This window comes from Rattus rattus, chromosome 2 (genome assembly GCF_011064425.1).
Source record: "Rattus rattus isolate New Zealand chromosome 2, Rrattus_CSIRO_v1, whole genome shotgun sequence".
In the NCBI taxonomy this organism is placed as follows: domain Eukaryota; kingdom Metazoa; phylum Chordata; class Mammalia; order Rodentia; family Muridae; genus Rattus; species Rattus rattus.
Window position 1 is genome coordinate 23497675 of NC_046155.1, and position 26531 is coordinate 23524205.

Consider the following 26531-nt stretch of genomic DNA (forward strand, 5'->3'; position numbering starts at 1 on the left):
GTGGAACAGGCTCTGGCCCCATGAGTCTGGTAGGACAGCCGGCTTGCACACACACTGAGATGAGCGTACTTTCAATTCTTCTGCAGTAAGGTGCAATGAAATTGACCTTTGCAGGAATCCCTTAAAAGTGCCAAAGTATGGTAGGTTGGGCAGTGAAGCTCCCTGGAGTTTTCTTCCAAGATGACTCTGAGGCCTCAGAAGTGAATCCTCCACAGGTCTCTGAGAGCAAACTCTAATCTGTTATGGAAAAAAAAAAACCCACTGAATACATTTCCCTGTCTCTGCTGATGCCTTCCTTCCCAAGGGCTTGTGACTGCATGGGACACACATTAGCTGTAACAGAGAGACTGCAGGCAAGCCTCACCCACATTTTTTTACAGGCTCTCCATGTTCTCTAGACTGGCACAACGTCTACCAGCCTGCCTTCCCTGGTGCTGACCTCTGCACGTGTCCAGGTGCTATCCTGTGTACTAGGGGGATGGTCCAGAATCCACAGAAGCTCCAGCCTTTGAGACCAGGAAGGCTCGTTGCTGGCAACACTCTCTGTGTTGGCTTTATTTTAATTACTCCCTTGTGAAGGTCAGAGATAATGGCAATAGTTGTGCTTCCCGGGCACTATCCAGTACGTCTAGCTCTATGTTACAGACCCTAACTATTGTGTCACTATGTTATAGGGTTCCCTTTCCACTTTCCTCGGGAACTAGAATATTTTCCCCTTGGGTCCAAGTTGTCCTCTGGCATCTCTTGATTTGAACTCTTTCTGCTGAATCCTCTTTCTCTGCCAAGCCCTTCCCCCTAATCTGCAAGCAAGGTCTGGTCTCCACTTCCTAAACAAAACAAAAGAAAACAACCGAATCTCTCTCATATTCAAATCTTTTTGCTGAGAAACTTTCACCAAACAATGGGTCCCATTCAAAATGTTCTCCTTCTGCTGTCCGCGTCCCACTAAAAATGCACCTTCTGAGCATGCATGCTCTATGAATGGTCAAGCCCAGTGGCCAAGCTGACACACTCTCTGTGCTGCCCAGGCTGAGGTTGATTGAGTCCTCTCATTGGCAGGCCCAACCCCTTTGGTTGCTGTACTTTTCTCTTTCCCAGTTCCCTGAGAATATTCCTCATTCCTTCTGCTTCTTTCCTGCCTGTACCTCCTTCCTATACCGAGTCCTTAAACGTGAGTGTAAAGCTCCATTCTTGGCCTCCTGCTGTTATCACCTAAAGCATTCATTCTCCTTAGGTGTCTCCATCACCTGGGATCAAGATTTTGGCTATTTGTAAGATCAAGATTTGGAGACTCTGAAGTCACAGTCTGTCCAAGATGCAAATGATTTTCAGACCCCTCCACCCCAATTGGTTCTTGAAACTTTTACCAAAAAAACATAAATCAATTGCTAGGACAGTTATTGATTGATCTCTCATCCATTGACAACTTGCATCATTTTTCAGTGCAACATTAAACAGTATTAGAAGACAGATTAACTATTATCTCCAAGTCTCCCAGTAATTTAAAGACAAAGTGTTTTGGGACCCTACTTTGGAATACAAAGGGTGTTTAATTATTTCCCATTTCCATTCTCTGGAGACCAGGGTAGGCCATTCCTTTATTGATATGCATCAAATACATCATGTTTTGTGTCCGCTGATGCTATAATTCAATACCAGTTCTCCAGCCACGATTTGTTTTATGAGCATAAAGTACATCGTGTAATCTCAAGTCTCTAACAGTGGCAGGCTTAAACAGGAATGGATGCTGCTAGAATGATGACATTGGCCACATAATACACATGCTCTAGCTTTAAAAACAAAAATCGAAATCTTGAGTTTATTCTCTGGTAACTACTTTACAGTTCCTAAAAGCAGTTATTAGGGGGTTGGAGAGATGGCTCAGAGGTTAAGAGCACTAACTGCTCTTCCTGAAGTCCTGAGTTCAATTCCCAGCAGCCACATGGTGGCTCACTACCATCTGTTAAGGGATCCGATGCACTCTTCTGGAGTGGCTGAAGAGAGATGCGGTGTACTTGTGCACATAAAATAAATAAATCAATCAACAAAGAAAAAATAAGCAGTCATTATTGAAAGAGCTTAAGTTTTCTCAGATGAGCATGTGAATGAATGGAGAGAGGTAAACAAAAGATTAAATTAAAATGGATGAGGTCTGATAGGGGTGTGGCCTGATTTTGCTTTTTTAAAAGAAAAAGAATAGTAATTTAAGGCTTATTCCAGCTACAATGAAGTTCTACAGACCTTAAAGAAGCAGCCCATGGCATATCGCTAAGCCCAGTCCAGACATATTCTGTTGTATTTATCTTTGTCATGTTTTAGATCTGAGCAATCTCTGGTAATAAGGATCAGTTGGGGTTGAATCACATAGCAGTGAACAAATGGATAAGAGAACTTTAGACATGTTAAAGCAGAGACGCTGTGATCTGAGAATATCAAGATAAATGCTGCCATTACTGTTACTATTTGGATAATCAATTCTTGTACATAAAACCTTAGGTCGTTTAGAGGGGTAGTCTGTAGAAAACCGAATTAAAGTAAAAACAAACAAACAAACAAAGCCACCCCACCTTGACATGGGCCATCATTGGGTCTTATAACTGTGGTTTGCCAATGAAACATATGATCTCCAACCGAACATAAAGAACACTGCAGGAGGGTCTCAGGACTAATCACGAGTTCCTTATTAATCTGTGTCAGCACTGTAGTCTGTGATTTTTGCCTTGTTCCTCACTATCCTGATATATACTCAAAGGTTAGGCCAAAACTCCTGATTATCCTGGAGGTAAGAAAAGGGTTGTCTCTTCTTACACCAGCTCTGCCAGACCCAGGCGCTTGGTATGTAGGAGGTGAGAGAATCTCTCAGCAGGCAAAACCAGAGCAGACTTTAGAAGTTTCAATTACTAGAGACCCCCATTTGGATTGTTCCCAAGAAGCCTAGAAGATATAATGTCCTTTCCTATCTTAGATATGATGTTCTTCTTGAATTTGTTCCAAATCTTAGTGCCACCTTCCCAGACTAGAAATCTGAGGGCTGCTTTCCTTGACACATTCCTGGATCCAAGGACATCTAGCATGCCATGTGAATCCCCTTTGTAGTATAGTACTCATTTCTCCTCTCAGACAGAACTCCCCAGCTCCAGTCATCCTTGTATCACCTCCCGCACCACTGAGCAGTCCTCAGGTAGTGTCCTTGTTTTAAGGTCCCACTACATAGCTACTGAACACAGAGGTCCAGGTGTGGAGTAACCAATGTGTAGTGGGAAAATCATAGAAATAGTTCTTCTAGGAATAGCTTGTATCTCTTTATTTCCATTCAAATCTCTCTAGAAAGCTTATTGGTGTCAGGAGCTAACTGATTCCCGTCGAACTAGTTCCCCTTTGTCTTCCTTAAATGGCCACCTTTGTCATTGTCCCTGTTTTGATGGCCATCCATCAAAACAAGCACTACTGACATTTCAAACTTGAACTCCTTAGAAATGCCATTTCCAATACTCTTCGGTCAGAAACTGCTTCTCAGAGCCAGCAGGAGTGCTCTCAAGCCCTCACTGCGGTTGTTCATGATGGCAGAGGGTCAAGGCATTTAGGTAGCCTTGGTGGAGACTAACCCAAGAGCTATTTGTCCACTGACATACCACAGTCAAGGCATGGGTGAGTTAAGCTGGATGCTACTTCACTGCTACATCTGTAAAGTACAACGTGAGCCTCTAAAGTCTTTGAAGTCATTCAGTAGGAAAGGTTACTAAACACAACCAAAACCTCTTTCACTACACAGAAAACTTTTGAGGGCTTTTATTTTTCTTTCTACTCTCAGAAGGACATTAGAGATTATTAGGTTCAGGGTGTTTATTAATGTTATATACTCCCCATCAGGCCTCTGATGGGGTGAATGGGTAGAGGCTCCAATAGAAGCCACTAATAAGAATTGACAGGATGTAAAGAGGAGAGCTCTGTGTAAAGGGAGGGAAAGGAAATGTCCCATTCCTCTGGGTGGCTTGTGGAGTGTTTTATGAGTAACTGGGATCTAAAGCATCTGTAGCATCTGTATCAGTCACCTTTTCGGTATTACAATAAAATGCCAGAGGCAACTAGATTTACATACTAAAAAGAAGAGAATCTTTTAGTTTTGCAGTTTCTGAGGGTTCAAGACCAAGATCAGGTAGCCTTATTCACGTGACTTTTTGATATACCGTGGTGGGAGGACATAGAAGAGCAAAACAGACATATCTGGAACTGACACCTCAAGAGAAAGGACAGACTGGGGCCTATAGTCTTGTCCTAGGACGTGTATCCAGCACTTAAGAACTTCTCATATTCTGAAGCACTCCCCAGTTCTATACATTAGGGGCCAAGCCCTTTAACACGTAGACCCTTCAGTTGGCATAATTAAGTAATTAAGCCATAATCAAGTTATGGCAGCATTTAAGGTAGGCGGGAGTAGGACTAAGGGAGAGAAATGCAGGTGCAGAGAATAGGACAAACAGACATAGACAAAGAGGATAAGGATGTGTTAACAGTGCACTAGGGATCAATAGGAAGAAAAGGATTGACAGATAACTAACTGGAAGCAGATCGTGAGGCCATGACTACCAAGCTAGGGAGTTTAGGGACAGATGGTAGCCACTAACAGTTTCCTAACAGAGATGGTGTCTCTACTGGACCTGAAGGGGCTGTGAAGTGGCAGTCATTCTCATGATCCATTATGAGCCACAGATGCACATTAGTCTGTCAGTCTGTCCTCGAGCCAGCCAGTCAGCTTATTTAACAATGTGAAACCTGGGCCCAGTTTCTGGCCCAATACATGAGAATCCGCTGGAGTAGGAACGAGACATGGCTACTTGAAAAGAAATGCTTAGGGGCTGTCCAACCAGCGTTGAGAGTGAACGTCTAGGTGAACTCAGCAGGGAATGAGACATTCAGGACAGACATTTCAGACACACTTAAGTTTCTTGCCCTTAAATAACTTCTTCATACCTTGCTAGCAACATATTCTTCAGTATGCAAAAGTATGCATCAGGAGTTGATAGACAGACACTCAAACACATCAAGTCTGCAGACTGGAGTGAATGCATTTTGGTGATATACTTGATTGGGTTAGCGTATGAAAAAAAATGAGGAAGAGTATTAGAAAAATTTGACAGGTGTGAAAATCAGGGTCATTCATCTGGAATATCTCATTACCAGCTGTCTCTACTTACTGAAATGCTCCAACCTTTATGAGCATAGCTGACTCTCACTCAAACTCTTGACCATCAAGTTTGCTACAAAACAAACTTGTTATAGAAATAGGGCCAGGCTTTGGGTAACCTAATAAAAGAAACACTGGCATTTTAAGACCCAAGAATTAGGACTTTGGAACTTGAGAGGTAGCTCAGTGGTTAAGGATACCGGCTGCTCTTCAGATCCCCTGGCTTTGATTCCCAGCGCCCACATGGCAGCTCACAACCATCTGTAAGTCCAGTGCCAGAGGACCTGAAGCCCTCTTTTGGCCATGGGATCTGCATCTACACGGTGCATAGACATACATGCAGACAAACATTCATGCATATAAAATTAAAATAAAACTAAATAAATCCTTAAAAAAAAACCAAGACTCCCTCCCCCTCTTTCTTCAACCGCCCCCAACCCTGTCTCCTTCTGCTTTTGTTGAGATAAAACTTCACTCCCAGAACTTGTGCTACTGCCCAGGCAAGTTTTAAATTCTTGATCTCTAAGCTCCTTGTGATAAAATAAACCATTACATCCAGAGCTTTTGTAAATATCATATTTTTAAATTCTGTAACATGCAAGTTACAAAACACAGTCACTGTATAAAAAAACTCGAGGATGAGGATGGCAAACCAAGCATAAAGTCCCAGCACAGCATCCTGTGACCTGGGCTGACTTTAATAATTAAGAGAGGGAAAATATCCTAAAAATCCCAAGACATTTCTGGAGAAGAGGCTCTGGATCCAGAGAACAACTCCCTAGTCAACATTCTAATCTAAGGGGAAGAACTCAGCCAGGACATTGGTGTGGAGAGTGGCCGGCCATACTGACAGCCTCTATCGCATATAAGCCAGCCAGGCAGGAGCTGTCAAGGCTAACTCCCAAGATCAGGCAGGACATCTCCTAAACAGACTGAAAGACGGGAAGGCCAAGGTTAGAGGCCTGATGGGAGCTACGAGGTGAGTCTCAGTACACCTGGGAGTCTCAGGGAGGTACCTGCACCACCAAGCAATTGATCGAGGCCGCAGCTCTGTGAGATGGATAAACAACAGAGAACAGGACCGGGTGGGAGGAAGCGTAAGGACAGAGAGCTAATGATGTAATGAAAAAAAAATTGTGAGCTGCTGAACGAGACTACAGACTAAGTGGGAGACGCCACCTCATTTCATCACACACATGCATATATCTTCCAGGCACACAGATGTTAGACAAAGCTCATGAAGGCTTAACACACAAGAAATGGTAAGAAAGTTAACCCCCTGGCTGTAAGGAAGAGCAAACGGCAGAGCTAAAAACAAAGCACAGTTACAGTGGTTACAGCGTCCTTAGCATTCCCCCATGCCCAGCAGCTGTATTGGAAGGCTGAATCAGAAGAAGGGATGTTGATCTACACTGTGTATAATCTTGCTAGGATAAAATCTGGTATTTTGTGTGAGGATCAAGTTATGTGAATCATACAGTTGTCCCTATGTCTTAGCGTGTCAGTGTGAATAATCTTCACAAAAATCTTATAAGGCAGGTGTTTTTATTACCCCTAGTTTGTTTTTATTTTATTTTATGTGTCAGTATTTTGCTAGCGTGTCTGTCTGTGCACCACATGTGTGTGCAGTGCTTGTAGAGGCCAGAAGGGGGCATCCGATCTCCTGGAATTACCGTTATAGATAGTTGTGAATTGCCATGTGGGAGCTGGGAATTGAACCCAGAGACTGGAAACTTATTTAGTGCTCTTAGCCACTGAACCATCTCTCCAGCTCCTTCATAGCTCTTATGAGGCCTACACACACACACACACACACACACACACACACACACACACACACACACACACAAACCATGACTTCTGTGCAGAATAGTTTTATGTCTACTTGACCCAAGCTGAAGTCATCTGAGAGGAGGGGAACCTCAATTAAGAAAATGCCTTTATAGAGACAGGGTACAGACAAGCCTGTGGGGCATTTTCTTAATTAGTGATTGATGTGGGAGAGCCCAGCCCACTGTGGGTGACTCCATCCCTGGGCTGGTGGTGCTGGGTTCTATAGCAGGCCGAGCAAGCCACTAAGAAGTATCCCTCCACAGCCTCTGTCTCAGCTACTGCCTCCAGACTCCTGCTTTGCTTGAGTTCCTGTCCTGACTTCCTCTAGTAATGAACTACGATCAGGAGGTATAAGCCAAATGAACCCCTTCCTTCCCAAGTTGCTCTTGGTTATGGTGTTTGGTCATGGTGGCCATAGAAGCCCTAAGGAAGACAACTACATTTGAAGGAACAGTACCTGGTTCTAACACAAGCTGCCATCTAGGCTTCTAACAACTTGTTGGAGCTGTTATCATATGATAAGGAACTGACTTTGAAGGTAAAGGAAAAACAGTAGAACATGAAAAAAAAAAAAAGCACAATGGAATTTTCATGGTCAGATGCTCAATTCATCCATTCAACTATGTATTGAGTTCCAACTATGAGCCAAGCTCTTTCCTCTATACTGAAGACGGCAGATGGCATGCGGGTCTTGCAAACTGGAGGAAAAAAATATATATGTGCTTATATGGCATCAAATCTAGTTCTCTGTGGGTTTGATGGGCCTCAAACACTACATTTGGGAATCTTTGCCTTTCTACATGTTAAACGTACAACTGGATCTCTGATGAAGTGTTACCAATAGTGTGGGACTTGTAAGCCAGAGCTCAGTGGCAAGAGGCTGCTTACCAGTCAGGGAAAGAAAAATGGTATTGAGCAGGTGAGACAGTTTCCCGCCCCAGGGTTGCCACGGAACTTGTACCCAACTGAGTGTCAGCCTATCTAGGCTCTAGGGTGCAAAGCAGACAGCCTGAATTGGACAACCCCTGAGGTCCAGCTCTTATGCAGAGACTGAGCAGTGCCCAAGCTGCTCAGGCCCAGAGCACACAGTCATGCTCAAATGGGCAGCAGGAGCATCGGGGTAACTTCAAAGAGCTGCATCTGATGAAGCAGGAGCAGCTTAGCCAAATTTCTGCAGTCATTATCTTTTTGAGAAGCACCTACGGAACATTCTAGACTAGTTCTGGGTTTCAGCCTCTATCCAGCAGGGGTGTGGGTGAGTGGAGTTTCTGAGGGGAAAGATCCACAAAACAGTCAGCAGAGGTAACACAGGACCAGTGGGGACAAAAGCTTCCTTAACAACTTGGTAGTGCCTTGGTCAGATGCTACTGAGGCCTTCCAAGGTTGGCACGGTAAAAGAAAGAATGACTTCCTCTTCTGTAAAGTCTCTTTGGGATCCTTGCCAGACCTCAGGTCCAGTTGTGTCTCAGGAAGAATCAGGCAGGACTTACTTTTATTACTAATAGCTGGCATATGATTGTGTGCAGAACTGAAAATTCAGATGGGAAGTGTCCTTAAAAGATATGGACAGAGTTTGGGTATAGAAAAGGGGTATCAGTAAGAGATGCATGCACGTGGTTACAATGAGATAACAGTACACCCTACCATGTCCCCATCTTGCCCTGGTTATTCTTTTTTAGCTTCTATATTGTCATTCACACTGAGGAATAAAAGACACACATCTGTTTCTTGTATTGGGAAATTTCTCTCTCCTTGGACACTATCAAAGACGCATCGTAGATACGTCTCGTAAATGTGTGTGTGTGTGTGTGTGTGTGTGTGTGTGTGTGTGTGTGTGTGTGTGTGTGTGTGTTTACCTTCAACCAGAATCGTCCCCACATCTACCTTCTCCCAAGTAAGAAAATAGTACATACATTTAGTTAGTTTGTTTTTTTCACCAGAGTTCAGCTAATAGCTTTTTAGACAGGGAAGGTTAGGATACTAAGCCAAAACTGAGAGCAAAGCCCACTCAGTTACTAATTTGAATTGCGATGAGGCCAACTGTCTGGTCTCTAAGGATCCTCAACCCAACAGCTTCTACTCTTACAGCTGTCACGGGGAAATTGAAAGGGGCAGTCTCAATTTTGGCTGAGGATTGTTGCTCAAAAGGGATCCAATAGTCTCGGAATGATGAATGAATAAAGGTGATTTTGTTAAAGATAAATGAATGCAGAAGTTTTTACAGTTTAAAATGTGTCTCTTATTTTCTAATATTGAATTCAAAGCTAAGATTTCAGACCAAGTTCTAGTTTGAGTTTGACATAATGTCACCTATTTTGCTAAGTAAGAAAATGTATATGCATATTATATATATATATATATACATATGTGTGTGTGTGTGTGTGTGTGTTTTCACACACTGACTATAAACCAGGTACTCAAAAAAATGTGTAGAAACCTAGCACTCAGATAAACCAAGAAATGGGCCTCACACAGTTTCGCATAGCAGGGGAGCGATTCTGTGGCTTAGGGTACTTGTCAACTGTTCCTAGACCTTCCTGTAGGAAATTCTAATTTACAAATTGATTTCTGGAATTCACTCTCCACTGGGCATTGGCATTGCTTACTCCACTGTAGTTAACCTACTGACCAAGGACACATAGGAAGCTCTATTTGTGTTGCAGAGACTTGTGGGTAAAAGTCTGTGACATTCACAGATCTCTTGGTGAATGCAGCCCACAGAAGTGTCGGAAGTGTCTGGAATCTGTTTCAAAGGGTTTCTGCAATAAAGCACAGGTTTTCAAATAGCTTCCCAAATTTTAACCCGGGACAATTTTATTGTTTTAATTTCCCAATCTAGAGGAAGGGGAATTCTCAGTGATCACCTTGTAGAAGGCAAGTACAGCAGCTGGTACACATCTGCCTTGTTGTCCCAGAGTCTGAAATAGGCAGTTGTGTCTGAATTTCAGCCTTTGAGACTTGGGTCTGTAGAATCAAGCCCAACTTCCCTGAAGTCCTCGAGACAGGATAAATTACTGTCCTCCAGCCAAGTCAGTGGTCCAGCCAGAAAGTACTGGCTACATGAAAGAGAGTAGGAGAGCCACAGTGCATTTATTATGTGATTAAACTATAATCACCTTTTCCTATAAGCATCTCCCTGTTTTCCCTGGAGGGGGCTGTTTAACGGTCACATTGGTGTAGAGATCCCAGCTCTGTGCCGTGCTTCCTGACCACCTGGGAGGCCCTAGTGCTCAGCAGGCAACAGCATGCTCACCCAGGATTTTGGATAGGAGGCAATTTTGATCTGACAGGAGGCCATAGAGAGCCCTTAAGGACTCAGAATCCTGGTTGCAAGAGATATAGCCATTCCTTTTTTTCTAGGGCCACAGCATCTTGAGACAAATGAATTTAGGGCACAAGATTTAGAGGGCTGTTTGCTCTTAGGTGAGTCACTCATTTTGATCCTGGTCTCTCTCTTGGGGCTAGTGATGTACATATGGATAGAGGGGTGTCTGTAGGGGGGTTTGGGGCGTGTGTGTGTGTGTGTGTGTGTGTGTGTGTGTGTGTGTGTGTGTGTATGTGTGCATACTGTGGTAGTCTGGGATTCTCATAGTGCAGTTTCCAGACCAGTAGAAACAGCAACAGTCCCAGTATCTTGGAACTTGTGAGAACTTCTCAGGCTCCAATCCAGACCACTGAATGACTCTCAAGAAGGGATAGGAAACTGTTGGAACATGCTCGCCAGGTCATCCTGATGCTTTCTCAAAGAAATTCTGAGAAGCCTTGCAAACTAGAGAATAAGGCTCCCAAAGCCACGGCCATAGCATAGGCAGAGCCATCCTTCAAAATGTTTTAAACCCAATCAGAACAGAGAGTAGAATGGGGGCGGGGTGGACAAACTTAAACTCTTCTCTAAAGCCACCGGCAAGTCAGGGAGCCCTTAAACAATAGTCTCACCTTTCTCACATAAAACCTAAATAAACTGCACTCAAGACCTGGTAAGTGTTGGAGACAAAGACCATTATTGACTTAGTGCCTTCCCAATTCTTTCCCTAGCTGTGGTTCAGTATTGGTCACTCGGTCAACCACGTGACTAGTTGAAAGCTCTGATTCTCATACTGAATGCTATTAGCAGCCACCTGTGCAAGTCAAGGAAGCTCGCATAGGCAAGGTTCACAAAGAAACTCGGGCAGGAAGAACTGTGGTGACAGACCCTACATCCTAAGCAAGGGTCCAGTTCCAGGGAGCCAGGCTGGATGACGTGAACTCGAGGATACCTGAGTTGGGAGAAAGGTTAGCCTGCTTCCTTTATATAGCAGTCTGTCTTTTAAAGGAGTTTACCCTAAGCCCAAATAAAATGATCCAGAGTAACAAGTTTCAAAATGATGGTGACAAGGGCTGAGAAAGGAGAGACACCAGTGCTTGTTACTGGAATGTTTTTTACTGTAACAGTGAAGGATAAGAAGACACATTACAGACTCCTTTTCATTTAAACTTTGCCACCGGAACCCCAGCGGTGCAGAATAATGTGATGGTGATCAGTTGGCCTTAGTCCAGTGGCTTCAGGCACTCTGTGATGGAGTTAACTCTTTTGTCCAGTGCCGAATTAGATACTGGACAGGAAAAGATGAATCACAGGTAAAATGCTGTGGGGTGGACCTAAGGGGGAGGTCTTAGCACGGAGGATGCTCACAACAGTGTGGAAACATTTTTGCAAGCTTCCTGTGAGCTAGTCCCATTGACATTCTCAGCTCAGGCAAGTGGCCCCTAAGGACTAGCAAGGCTGTCAGCCTGCAGGGGGCACAAGATTAGGGGTTAGCAGAATCCCCCTTTGTCCTTTACAATACAGTGTGCTAGGGGGAGGAGCGCATGCTCAGAGCCAGGTACACAACTGTCCCTCCCCGTGGTTTCCCTGGCCACTTTCTGCTGCAGGAGTTGGAAGGAGGCTTCATGACTCACACTTTTCCTCCCAAAGGGAAGTAACTCCAAGATAACTTTACTTCCGGGGGTTGGGGGAAACAAGACGTGAAGAAAGTTCACCAGGACCACCGTTCTATGGAGTCCCCTTACCTTCCTCGTTTAGAATCCAAGGCAGAAACGCAAACACCGAGTCAAAGCCACATGTGCCTTCTTCAAAGGCACAGGAGCCAGCGGGCAGGTCCAGGGCATTGGCAAGCAGCAAGGCTGAGGGCACAAAGGGACTTTCAGTTTGGGTTTCTGCCTGGCAGTATTGCACAACCCCTGGGGACTACCTGGTGAAGTTCGGGGAGTGATGTGGGGAAGAAGAGAGAGAAGGTTGCACGACCTCCCTCAACACTGCGCAACTCCACCCCCACCCCCATCCCAGGCTTGACCAGGGAGAGAGCAGGGAGTTTAGTGGCTGAGAATGATCCAGAAGAGCCGTTGGATGGCCAAGTAGACACCGAGAGTCCCACCCTGACAGCTCAAGTGGGAGCGAGTTTCCAGGATGCTCGCCCTCCCCGGGGTCTCCCCGTTGGTTCTTACCTTGCACTACCAGCAGGACTCCCACTAGCAGCATAGTAGAACTTCAGGCAGGAGGACCCGCGAGGGCTGCTGGCTGCTGGCTCGCTGAGGCCCGCTGCTCCAGGGAAGGGAGGGTGCTAGGCAAGGAGCTGGGGACCTGCTAGAGATGCCACAGGCTGCTCAAATTTGTCCGAGGAGCTGCAAGCCAAGGCGCCTGTGTGCAGAGCGCGCTGCACAGGGCTGCAGCGCCCGGCCACTCGTAGCCCAGTTGGGCCAGGGACGACCGCCGGACTGAACAGGGAGGAGACAACTGCACACTTGGGAAGGGCCAGCCACCACTTGGGGAAGAGGAGAGGTCAGCAAGCCGTGCCTTCGTCCAAATTTTTAAAGCTGGGGACCAGACCTCTTGCATACACTTGGAAGGGGCAGTCCCTCTGCTGGGTTGCGACCAGAGGCTCCTGCCCCGCCCATCCGTGGTGGGAAACAGCTTATTTCAGGGGACAGCCTTCCCTGCCTGTAGCTTGTAAATCTCTCGGGGAGGGGGTGACCCTAATTTTAACCACCTTTCCTCAGAATGGAAAGGAATGGAATTCTCTTAGGGCTTTCTAGAGGAAATTTTGGATATGGTGGGCGTGGGATAAGTTTTAATTCTCAGAGCGTTCAGAACTAATGACCTAGTGTTGCTAACCCTGGAATAGTACCTCCCCCTCGCCCCTTTAGCCAGAAGAATGTCTGGCATGCTTGGTGTTCAGCATTCCCTGGTCCAGTGAAATTGGGGGGGGGGCATTCCTCTTCTGCAAACAGCTATTATAATGGAAGGGGGTCACTTCCCTGAGACCAAATAGTTAAAAGTAAATTCGCTTTTTCTGCTTCTTAATCCTCTTTGTAAGCCTGTGCAGGCATTTCTGTGACTAGAGTAGGTTTGCTTTTAATCCCCTGAAGAGGTCCATGCTTGAGTCCCTGATCCAGTACTTCTGGGGTGGGACTCCTGATTCTATACATTTCTAATCAGTTTCCAGCTGAGGTTGACCTGGACCCATTTTCTGAAGCTCTGCTCACTGCCTTCAGCTTGACCTCTCAAACTTGTTTTCCCTACCTTCCACAGCAGCTGTCTTGTTGGGTCTAGATGCCCTCTTTCCCTGACCCTTGACACTGGAGTAACTAAAGCTGTCCCTTAACCTTCTGCTTTCCTTTCTGACCACTCCCCCTGGTGCTTTATGGGGTCCCTCAAATTTAGGTATAAAGCACAGGTTGATGACTTTCAAATGCCATCCTAGCTGGGGAGCCTCAGCAGCTGCAGTCTTCTGTGTCACTGTCACCTGACTATTTCCACATGGATGCTTGCAAGTTGTCATGTACTTAACAGGTCTCTAGGAGAATGGTTCTCGCAGTCAAACTTCCTCTTCTCCACCTTGGTTAACAGTTATTTCCCAGTTGCTGGCGACAGGCGAACTTGAGGGTTTGGAGTCTTGTCATCTCTTCCCAAGAGAAGGCCAAATCTTGCCTGCTCCAGATTGACAGACATCACACTGGGTACCCACCTGCTTCATGTTCTCACCCAGGCCCTGCTTGGTCCCTGCTGGCATTTTTATTGCCCTGGGATACCACAGTGGCCTCCTCATCCTGATCTTTTCATTTCTATGCCTTGCCCACCACACTTCCTTCTAACTGGAGTTATTAGGGCTTCCCTTCAATATAGAAATAGGGCCAGGCCACTCTTTGCTCAAGAACCAACAATTTCCCACATCATTTATCAAAACCCAAATTCCTCACAAGGACCTGTTATATCTCACCAAACTTCTTCTTATCTCCTTGTTGTCAGCCCTCAATGCTTGGTTTGCTGCTGTCCTGCCAAACAGTCCGGCTGTGTCCTCACAGAATGTTACAGCCATTTTCACTGTTCAAAATGCTCTTCCCCGCAGATGGCTTGCTGCCCCGTTAGGTCGTCTCCTGGTGTCACTTTAGTAGTGGAAAATCCAATAACCACCTCCTTAATTTGAAAAAAGTGTTTGGGATTCGTCTTCGAAGTTGACATATTTTCATGAGTTTTCCGTAAGTTATGGCTCAAAGGATCAGAAACTTGTTTAGTGTATGTTACTTACTGTGTTTATATACATCCCCTCAGGTAGGAAAGAAAAGCAAACATTTATTATATATACACTATTACAGAGATTTTATAGAGATAATCTCACTTGATCTTCATAAGAGGTTGGTATGTTGTTATTATAGTTTAGATCCACAATGCTTCTGAAAGACCCTTGTGTTAAAAGGTCATTCCCCAACCTGGTGCCAGGAGGCTATATGGAAGATAATTAAGAGGTGGGGGCCTTCTGGGAGGTCCACAAGTTGTTGGTATGTGCTCTTAGAGGGATGGTGAGTCCTCAGCTTGTTCCTCTTTCTCTCTTCAAAATCTTGGCCATAACTTCAACGGTTTTGTTCTGGCATGGGTTCCCTACCATGGCTTGAGCAGAAACCTCCTAGGCTGTAAGCCTGAAGAAACCTTTCCTTTTAATAAGTTGATCATTTCAGGTATTTGTTGCACTAGTAGCAAGTTGAGCAATGAGCCCCCATTTAATGGATGGGTAAACTGAGGTGCACAGTCCAATGAAAACAGGTGGTAGAGACAAGACTAACCCAGTCAGCTCAGGAACCTCCTTCACCTTGCACTCCACTTTGGCTCCTTGCTCAGAGATGATACTGATACCCTCTGATGGATACAAACATTCAGAGACAGATATGAATCCATTTGAACTTCTGGACTGTTTTCAGCTTCATAAGCTACTGTCAATCACAAGCCACTGTTAAGTGAGTGCTGCTTTGCTCAAGTACTTATAAAATATTTGAAATATTTAGAATTGCCTTAGAATCATCTTGTACATCACAAGCTGAAAGGAAAAGCCATGGAAAGATAGCCAATAATTAAACATGATTTAAAACCTTAGGGCCACACTACCTATGGAAAACAGGATCATTAGACAGTAGTGCAAATTCAGTATATAATTTTATTGCCAGTAAGTGTCTACCACAGACCTTCGTAGAGGAAGAGATATTGCAGAAGGCAGGAGAGGGTTGCAGAAAAGAACCAGAGAGTCTTGGAGTTCTGTGCGTCAGTCCTTGTCCTTTGGTCACCGTGCACAGAGCCTGAACAGCTGCAGTACTAGCTTATCATTTAGAAACGAAGAACCAGAGTTCAGGGACCCAGGGCTCTATCCCCCAAGACTAAGTTTAGTCAAAGGATCAATAATGTACATAAAAGTCCAATTGAAAAACAAAGCACGCAGATTTAGGAACTATGGTAGGTCAACAGTGTTCTCCCTAAAGAGATATGTATATATCCTTAAGCCCACGAATGTGACCTTATTTGGAAAGAGAGGCTATATGCTTAAGTCATACAATTAGGGATGCTGAGATGAGGTCACCCTGGATTAACAGATGGGCCTTGAGTCAGTGGTAAACAAATGTTGTAGGAGACAGAACGTAAGTCAGACATGTACAGCAGATCACAAAAAGACGGAAGAGGAACTGGGCTGGGGCAGCTCCAGGAATGTATGGAACTTTGAAACTGGAAGAGGTGAAGAATATCCACCTCCCAAGAGTCCTGGAGGAGCAAGCTTTGCGGCTTTGCAGATCTCTTGACTTTGAACTTCTGGCTCTAACATTGTAAGCGCTTTAGTCATTTGTTCTGTGTATCTTGTGTGTGTGTGTGTGTGTGTGTGTGTGTGTGTGTGTGTGTGTGAGAGAGAGAGAGAGAGAGAGAGAGAGAGAGAGAGAGAGAGAGAGAGAGATGCAGACACTTTACATGCTTCCCCCATTTAATTCCTGCAGTATCTCTGTGAAGTGGACATTGTTATTGTTTACTCATTTTTCAAGTTAAAGAAAAACACAAGAGTGGTCAGTTGATTGCTCAGTTTACACTTCTGGCCAATAAGCCACCAGGATTTGATCCCAGAAGTCAGATTCTGATGGTTTTGCACTCTAAAAGGCATGCTTCTTTTTAAACAGAAGCTTCCTGAAGCATACACTGGGGAAATGACCTGCTCTCTGTGCCTACTGTCTGTCAACCCATAATATTGGCCTCTCACTGGGATTGGGCCAACCCCAGTATTGTTAATCAGATTCTGTGCTTTTCCTAGCATCGCTCCCAGCCTGGAGGTTTCCAAATTCAGGTTTCGTAAGAGCCAAGTGAAACACTAATGTTCCTCACAGGAGTTCTTGTAGCTGTTTGCTGTCTTCTCTCATAGCTGGAGAAAGCTCAGAAAGGAGTTTACCTGGAGGAAGAATAAAGTAAGCCAGGGTTTGCACTTGTACCACATGCACTGTGTTGCCCCAACATAGAAGCTGTCTGGAGCACCCACATTTCTTTCTATGGTTGGCTCTCCTGTAGGATTAAAAATTTCACACCCTACTTTAGTAAAAGTTCTTAAATGCTTTAATCTCCACCACCCACCAGAGGTAGTGGAAAAAGAAAGGTTAATAGGAAATGGAGTTGTGGACCTGTTCTTTGGGGCTATTCCAATCTTCATTGTCAGCAGTCCACTCCTCTCGCATAACGCCAACACGAATCAGCAGCTGTAGTTCTGTCCAACCAGCAATCACCACCCATAGTCATGAATCTCCTCTTGTTGTCTATGAGGTCATATTTATATTCTTTCTGAACATCACACACCTTCTCACATGTCTGGTTCAGCGCATATCCTTCTACTGTCTGCCTCAGCAAAACATCATATGACATAAGTGAGTTTCCAAAGAAACCAGACATTCCTACCTCACACTTCATTCTTCTAATTCCTGTGCAGTTTCACGGGAAGACAAGTTCGACAAATGTTTCCTGAGTGCCCACTATGAACCAGGTATCATACTTGGGGCTAGAAATCCAGGTGAACGAGGCATAGTGTCTGCCTTGGAGACATGGACGTGGCCAAGGAGAAAGTAATTTGAAGAGAATGTGTTGATGAGGTTAGATAGAACAAAAGCATACAGAATAACCAAGAAGTGTAGGTCAGTGTTCTATTGCTGTGAAGTAAGTGTCCATAACCATGTGAACTCTTATTGGAGAAATTATTTAATGGGGGCTTGCTTACAGTTTCAGAGTTTAGTCCATTATCATCATCATAGTGGAAATTACAGGCAGACATGGTACTGGAGATGGAGCTCAGAGTTCTACATCTGGATCTACAGGCAGGAGAGAGAGAGAGAGAGAGAGAGAGAGAGAGAGAGAGAGAGAGAGAGAGAGAGAGAGAGAGAGAGAAAATGCATGCACCTGACATCTGACATCGGCTTTTGGAACCTCAAAGCCCACCCCCAGTGATACACACTTCCTCCAACAAGGCCACACCTATTCCAATGAAGTCTTGTCTCCTAATCCTTCTCAAGCTTTGTGATTCCCTAGTGACTAAGCATCCAAATACATGAACCCTTGAGGGCCATTCTTTTTCAAACTACCACACAAGAGGTCGGGGAAGTAATATAAATAAATGAAGAGAGCCAGTATCAGGAAGGCAATGGGAGTTTCAAACATTCTGGTGAACTGACAAGATCAAGGCCTATTGATGGCTACCTGCTCTAGCCATTATTCAAGAGAAGATTAACATTCAGGTCTTCATGAACAGCTCTTGGTTTTCAAATGTTGTTTGGTAACTTACAATAGAAAAAGAATGGCTTTCTCATTGGGAAACTACACTGCCCACCCTACTACAGTATGTAGCCAGCACACATAGCCAGTCCCAACAGCCAGTTGAAGCAGAGAGAGTCTTAACAAATTTTCCCAAAACCACATTCCTCTAAGTAACTGTACAGGACTCTGTAACAGCTACAACAGTCAGACAAACAGCAGTCATCACACATTAATTACATTCTTTTGTGCTAGGCAATTTTGAAAAACGTTGATATATATTTTCTCTTCTCTTAGCACCTAGGCCTCCTCTGATATATGTCAAGACATTGTTTTGGATTTTCATCTCTTATTGTTCCTGGTTCAATCTATCTTTCTTTTTCTTCCTTCTCTCCTGGTCCACCCCTGCTATGTGTCAGGTCCAAAGGAAACTTTATTTCCACAAAGTCTGGTGGTTAGACAAAAGCCAGCATTCCTAAGGAACTTGTGAAGCTGATTCCTCTCTATGAAAGGAGCCATTACCCTTATCACTGGAAAAGGGGACAAATGGCTATCTATAGTGCCTATTAGCATACCAAGTTCATGCTAGCCCCAGGCTCCCTCTGTATTACAGTTACCTTTTACACATTCCAGAGTCTATGCTACTATCCTAGCTCTTCTCATGTCCTCCTCTACCCTAAACTCCTACAGTTCATGAGGTTCCCTTCTCCCAACTTCTCATTTTTCCTTATAATACTGCTATTTTGACTATTCTTGTTCCTTTGTCTCTCCACCCCCTCCACCTCTCTCTCTCCCTCTTCTGTTTCTGTTTCTGTCATAGCCAGATCCAGTTGAATGGCTAGGTTCAGTTACTACTTTATGTTCTGGACTCTTCCAGATACCTCTAGCTATTCTTTTCCTCTTATCTTCAGTAAAAACTTTTCTCTGAACCATACCACAGAGTAGTCATGTTGTCAGTTTACATACTATATACATTTAATGGCTAACATCTTTTGTACCAAAGGAAACCTCTACTGTCAGAAATAGGTTTCATAAGCCAGGCATGGTGACACATGCCTTTAATCCCAGCAATTGGGAGGCAGAGGCAGGAAGATCTCTCAGTTTGAGGCCAGCCTGGTCTACAGAATGAGTTCCAGTCCAGCCTGATCTACAGAGAGAGTTCCAGGACAGCTAGGGCTACACAGAGAAATCTTATCTCAAAAAACCCCCAAATCCCTAAACAAAACAAGAAAGAAAGAAAGAAAGAAAGAAAGAAGAGAGAAAGAAAGAGAGAAAGAAAGAAAGAATGAATGAATGAGTGAATGAAAGAGTTAAATATAATTAAGTTGTTGGCCAAAGGGGCCCAATAGAAAATCCCCGAACAACTTGATCTATTGCCAAGGTTATCAATTGCTTTCCAGAAACTGATGGTCCTATTTCTGAAGATAGAACTTGCAAGTCTATTAAACACAGAGAAGTCAAGATAGTGCCTAACTAGAGCACTCCTACTAACTAGTGTTCATGGTACTGGAAGGTACACAATATGCTACCAGAGGAGAAAGGTAATCATCAACCAGATACAAACCCTATCGTCTACAATGGTGACCCGAATGTATGATGTGCAGTGCAATAGTAGCACAAAAATTGTGGTAGTAACTAACTAAGCATTATCCAGTTGGATTTAAGACCTACTCTATGAGATGGAACCTATGATCATGCAGCTTGGGTGGCCAAGAACCTGAGGTTAGATAGGCAAATGGGCTATGGGAAGAGCACGTGCTATTGTTCTGCTAATGGTGTGGCAATGACATGACTCCTAATGGCATCCTGCTATACTCATAGACCGGGTCTCACCTAACCATCATCAGTGAAGCTTCCTCCTACAGTAGTTGGGAACTAATACAGAGACCCACAGCTGGACAATGTGCAAAAAGTGAGAGACTTTGGGATACTCAGTCCAAATTATGATGTCTCCATCAAATCCCTCCTTCAGGGAACTCGTTAGAAGAGGAAGCAGATGGTTTTCACTGTGTGCAGGCTCTCACCACAAACCTTAATCTCATTTTGGAGGCACTTAAGGATAGCACAGAAGTAGAAATTGTGGATGAGAAAATGAGGAAAAAGATAGAACCAGAAAAATGGCCAATTCCAGGCCCTCCTCCACGAAATGTGCCACAAATAGACTTCTCTCAGTTGATTGATTGTCCAGAGTTCATACCTGGCCAGGCCTTTGGCTCCCATACAGTCAGGGTGATGATCTACTGATGCTCTTGGATGTCATATGATCAGAATATACAGTGGAGTAGGTGACTCCCTGAAATACCATGTAAATATGAGAGCAAATTGCGCTGCAGAAGTGAGAGTGACCATATTGTCTTCTGTGCAAGAATGTCTACGCCCACCCCCTTGTGGAGAAGGTTGGGCCAGCCTGCAGTGGAGAAAACCACCTTTACGATAATGATGTGAGACAGACCAGAGGACTGCTGTCACTGTAGGAGCTTCTCCTTTCTATGTCATTAGCTTAGGCTGCACGGGCTACTTCATGGTGGAAAAGTTAATTGTTATCATTGGGGAAATACTGCAAATACTATCTTTTGTTTCCAGGCATTTATACTTTGCCCAGATCAATAAAGCAGAAAAAGAGTAAAAAAAAAGAAGAGGAAGCAGAAAGATTGTAAGAGCCAGAGGGGATGGATGACACCAAGGAGGCAGTGTCTTCCAGACAACTCAATAGGACTGACATGCATATGAACTCACAGACACTGTGGCAACATGCAGAAGGCCTGCACAAGTCCAAGTCAGATGGGATCTCAGCACTGACAGGAGAAAATGGACATATGCTCCCTTCCCAAACAAAGAATCTATCTCCAATAATGCTTGCAAAAAAAAAAATCATTCTCTCCAATAGAATCTCACTGGGCATAAAACCATACTTCTGAGTAGGGCCCATACTCAGCAGTAGAAGGACAACGCAAAATGAATTCAACGATATTTTTGGAGATTTTTCCTTCATGATATTTTGCTGGAATATTATGGTTTCCAAATTTTGTGTTTTTATGGGCTTTGTTTTTGTGTTCATGTATATGCCTGTGTGTATGTGTTTCTCATGTTTTTTTTCCTTTTAAATTCTGGTTTGATTTTATTTGCCTGTTTGTTTTATAAAAAGAGAAAGAAGGAGCAGAGTTGGATGGGTAGAGAGGTGGTGAGGAACTGGGAGGAGATGGTGTAGGGTAAGCCATGAGCAGAATATACTGCATAAAATTAGTTTCAATAAAAATAAAATAAATGGCATCAGGAAAAAATATGGACACATTAGAATCACAGGGAATGTGTACCTTGACCAACCAGGACTGATGCATTCATTTTGGTCCAGGGTACATTTTTTTCATGTTTTCCAGAAGCTTTTAAAAATACTTTATTATTCTTCTATGTGTCTGTGTATATCTGTGTATATGTATGTGCCAAGGAAGTGAGATCCTGTGGTGCTGGAGTTACAGGCGGGTATGAGCTGCCTGATACTCACACAGGTGCTGGGAATTGGACTTGAGTCTTGTGTAAGACCAGTACGTGCTCTTAATTGCTGGGCCATCTCTCCAGTCACACACGCGGCCCCACTAATAACTTTAAAAGTGCATCTGACTTTTACAATTGTCTGTAATTTTTCTTGGAGGTAAAAAAAAAAAAGATTACATTTGTAGTGTTTAGCCCTGTCTTGTGTGTGTGTGTGTGTGTGTGTGTGTGTGTGTGTGTGTCTGTCTGTCTGTCTGTCTGTCTGTCTGTCTGTCTGCCTCTCCACATGTGCACCCAAGTCCCCACTCATTACACACCGTCAGGTTGAAAATGTGCTGAAAACAATTCCAGGCTCCTGGTTTGTCCTGCCAGCGACCTCTGTTGCATTCCAGCAGGAGGTGCCGTCTGTGGGCTCTACCCTGGGGCCAGCGGTGTCTCTTGGTTACTGCCCAGCACCAGCTCACCCCCAAAGGGCAAACATGTGCCTGCTGCAGGTTTGAGTCATGAGTCATTGCAGGGAAGGAGACCCAGACCAGTCAGTTCTTACAAATCGCTTCTTATTACAGAACATGTATAGTCCGCTGTCTAAGCTGCCCCATTCACATGACCTGGACCCACGATGTAGGCATTTCTACTAAGGGAACATTTGAAGGAAACTGGTCCTTAACAGATGCTCTGCTCTTGACACTCATCTTTTCTTTATCAGCTTACTCCAAATTCCAGCTTGTCACCAGACAGTATCTGTCACTATGACTGGTTTTTGTTTGTTTAGTCTTAAACTCCTGGCTGAAAGCTCAAGGTGAAAATGCTACCATTTTCTAGAGCGTGTAGCAGGCCAAGCAATAGGAATCAGCTACCACAAAGCTCATCCCCCTCCAAGCCATCCTCTAACTCCAAGCAGACTTGAACATGACCTTTGACATGTCACCTTCTCAGACTCTCCAGTCCTTTCTCCACAGTTACCTAGTAGAGACCTGACTCCCAGCATCTCAATATGACCTTATTTGGAAATGAAGTCAGTGTAATTGCAATAAAGTAAGGTAGACACCTCAGACCAATATTCATGCTGTCCTTACACAGAGAGAGATTTGGCCATAAATACACACAGAGGATGAGTGTGAAGATGAAGGCAGACACCATAGTGATGGTTCCACAAGCCAAGGAATGCTGAAGACTTCCGGTAGCCCCAGATTTGGGAGCAAGAGATCCTTCTTAATGTCCCTCAGGGAATCAACACCACTGACCCTTCATCTCCACCTCTCGGCTTCTAGCACTGAGAAGCAATGTGTGGTTAAGCCACCCAGTTTGCAATACTTTTAACAGCTTAGCAAACACTCTTGTTTATTTCTCGAGATCCAGTCCAAATGTTCTTGTTGTCCTCCTAAGCTGTGTCTTGGACTGCTCAGACTGCTATAGCCAAGTGTCTCAGACAGGTTTTAAGTAAACAGCAGATTAAGTTTACCTCAAATGGCTCTGGAGGCTGCTGTCCAGTGACGGCTTGTGTCTTCAGTTGGTCATCCTCTCATTTGACCTTCACATGTCATGAGGGATAAAGGGTCTCTCTGGAGACCTTTTACAAGAATGCTAATCCCATCCATAAGGGCTCTGTTCCCACATCCCACCCATTTCCCAAAGGTTTTTTACCTCCCAATACCATTACCTTAGGGTGAGAATTTAACATTCAGACTTGGAAGAGTGCCCTCCTACATATATGTGGGCAGCTGGGGGTAGGTTGTGGTGACACAAATAGTGATACCACAGCCCACAATAGTGCAGTCACACAGTCTATGTCTCTGGTGTTTACAATAGAAGCTTCAATTTTCAGAGCAACATAGCTCACTTTCTCCCTGTGCTCAGTAAATGCATGCCAAGGTAAGGACTGAGGAATGGCATATCCTTGTTGGTACACCTGGGCCTGTGCCAAAGCTGCAATACCCTGATTGGTAGGAAGAGGACTGAGATTCTGTGAGACACAGCTGTGAAGATGAGTCAGCTGTCCAGATGTACCCTGGGTTCACAGAACCAATCCAAAGAGAAGCAACAATCTCAACTGGTAGCAAAGGGGGCTCTCTGGGATGAGAGCAGAACATGTTGTAAACCAGGGGCGAAAGGCTAGCTTTAACAAGTCCGCAATTACGAGAGGCAGGAGAACAGGGCAGAGATGGAAGAGAACTTGATCATTAAAAATCTAGGCTTGTGTGCTAGAGGGAAACAGATTCCGAATAAGCTTGGATCCTGCTGTCTGAGACTGTTCCTGATTGGACCCCTCTCTGGGTTGAGGAGAAAGGTTGAGCAATTAGAAAAGCCGGACTAATCTCTTCCCTGGAAGTGCCATAGAATCTGGGCCCTCAGCAGCTCTATTGCCGGTGTTAATGTCGACTGTGACAGAGGTAAGAAGAGAGCAGTTAGATGGTGTCCTCTTCCCTTGCAGACCATTACCCTGTTAGCACTTCAAGTTTTACACTGTGGGAAGGTGCAGCATGACTGCTGTCCCGCCTTCATGAGCTGCTTCATGAGCACTTCCGTTCTTAAATGGCCTCTTAAGCCCTGGGTGCTAAGGGTATATGTCACTTCTCAGAATCAAGGAAAAAGTGGAGAAACTCAAAATTTGACATTTTGATGATATTGATGGTGGTGGTGGTGGTGGTGGTGGTGGCGGCGGTGTGTGTGTGTGTGTGTGTGTGTGTGTGTGTGTGTGTGTGGTGTGTATGCGTGTGTTGCACACATAGCACCACTGAACAGTTAAGACACAGCATAATTATTAATACCAACTCTTTCAATGTAAAGGACCCAACACCAGGTCAACAATGTTGAATGATAATTGGTTTTCCAGATTTTTCAAGAACCCAAGATCACCAGTTGGAAGAAACTTAACTTCCAGAATTGCAGAATACCTCAGTGTTCAAAGCCAGTGAATTACTACTTGGGCTGGACAGTAGAATCATCTGGGACGCTTTCTATTTTTAATATAAGGGTTTAATACAGAGGTTGGAGGTCTAATTCAGTAGCAGATTGCCTGCCTAGCACTTGAAAGGCTCTGTATTTTGAATCTCAGCACTGCAAATCAATCAATCAATCAATCAATAAAATTCTTTTTAAAAAATGATTGCTATTATCAGATCAATTAAATTAGAATTCATGGGACCAAGTATTACATAATTATGTTGACTTGAGTTAAGAATTATGGTAGTTTGAACAAAAATGTATCCCATGGCTTCTATGTGGTGGAACTATTTAGGAAAGATTGGGACGTATGGCCTTGCTGGAGGAGGTGTGTCACTGGGGGTAAACTTTGAGGTTTCAAAAAGCCAACATCATTCAAGCTTGTATATCAGATGTAAGCACTCAGTTGCTGTTCCAGTGCCATGACTGTCTGCTGTCTGCCATGATCCCCAGCTTGAATATCATGGACTCCTCTGAAACTGTAAGAAATCCCCCAATTAAATGCATTACTTTTTAAGTTGCCTTAGTCACAGTGTCTCTTCACAGCAATAGAAGAGTGACTAAGACAAGATCATACAGCTTAATCTTTTCATCATCAACAAAATTAGGTAGTAGTACTATTCACAGGAGAGAGAGATAAAAAGGCTATTTAACAAGCAGGGCCATTTATTTAGAAGTGCAAGCAGAAGGAGCCAAGTGGTTGGGTTCAGCTTGTAGCTTGTCACCTATTGTCTGTGAATCTAGAACACATCACCTGGTCCCTGTGTGTCTTGTTTTCCTCATATTTAAAAATGGAAATAGTAACAGTGCCACTTTGCAGGGTAGTTATGATTACTTGTTTGAATTACATTGCCCACGTGCTTCAGACTGCTCTTGGCACGCTGTCCTAGTACTGTGCAAACATTTGCTATTGCTTTCTAACACCACAAGGTTTTCATGGGTCCAGGCTAATACTTGAAATTTATGAGACAGTCTACCCATCAAAATAGGCTGCTTTACGGGATCCTGCCTTTGAGATGAGGGGCATAGAAATTAAAAATGTATGTGTGCAAATTGGACAATTGATAATCTGCAGTCTTGATGTTGTGTCAGAAAAGACGAATGGTCTCAACTATCAGATGGATGCTATTTTAAAACCAACAACTAGGACGTTATAAACAGCCAAGTGGAAAATGGCTCTAGGATTAAAATGAAGATCTTTTCTTGATGACATGGGGTATTGCAAGTGAAATGGAACTGCATTTATGAATCTATATTTTTACAAAGTTTTATTTCTAGGAGCCAAAGGAAATGACCTTGATCTTGCAGCACAGCTCAAGGGATGTCCAATAAAAATGAAATCTGAGAGAAAGCAAATGAAGAAGAACAGAGGGGAATCATTAAGTGATCTATCTTGGTTTTTTAAACAACTAGAAGCCCCTATAAACTCCTCCCTAGACCAAAAAGTTGAGTTTTAAATTACCCACTTAACAATTTTATACATACTTAAGCCTTTAATGTTGTTATATGGAAATTGTATTTGTTTGGTTAGTTGCAACAAGTTAAATTAGATAGCTAAGTATTTATCTTAATTATTTAGAATGACTCATAAACTCCTCAGGGGCATTGGCTCCTCACCTGTAATGTTTATTGAAGAGCAAAGCAATAGGTCTGAAATGGCTTCTAGCAATACTGAGACCTTGTATCACCACTGGCTTCTGCATCTCTATTGTTTCCATACTGAGTACCACCAGCATCTTTCAGAAAGGGAGTCCTCCACTGGAGGTGCCACTCATACCGTCTTCACCAGGCTCCTGTACCTACTGATACTTTTGCTGTTATACTCCCTCCAAGGATCACTTTTTTCTTACATCTAGAAACACACCTTTTAGAAATTCTTTCAACAAAGAGCTATGTAGGGGGTGGTACTGATGATAAAATCTTGTTTTCTAATTGGTTTTTGGTCGATCAATAAAGATGCCAGGGGCCGACTGATGTCATACAGACCCTAAGAGAACACAAATGCCA

At 43.9% G+C, this 26531-nt stretch overlaps 1 protein-coding gene across 1 annotated transcript in view; it reads right to left on the reverse strand.

The window, feature by feature from the left end:
* Nucleotides 1-12635, reverse strand: part of Mamdc2 (MAM domain containing 2) — a 151784-nt gene extending 139149 nt beyond the window's left edge. Inside the window, exons 1-2 of the mRNA XM_032891724.1 lie at nt 12503-12635; nt 12068-12181 (exon numbers count right to left, since the gene is read on the reverse strand). Of these exons, the coding sequence (XP_032747615.1) occupies nt 12068-12181; nt 12503-12536 (148 nt within the window). The 5' untranslated portion in view covers nt 12537-12635. The remainder of the gene's footprint in view (nt 1-12067; nt 12182-12502) is intronic.
* Nucleotides 12636-26531: the final 13896 nt, after the last annotated feature.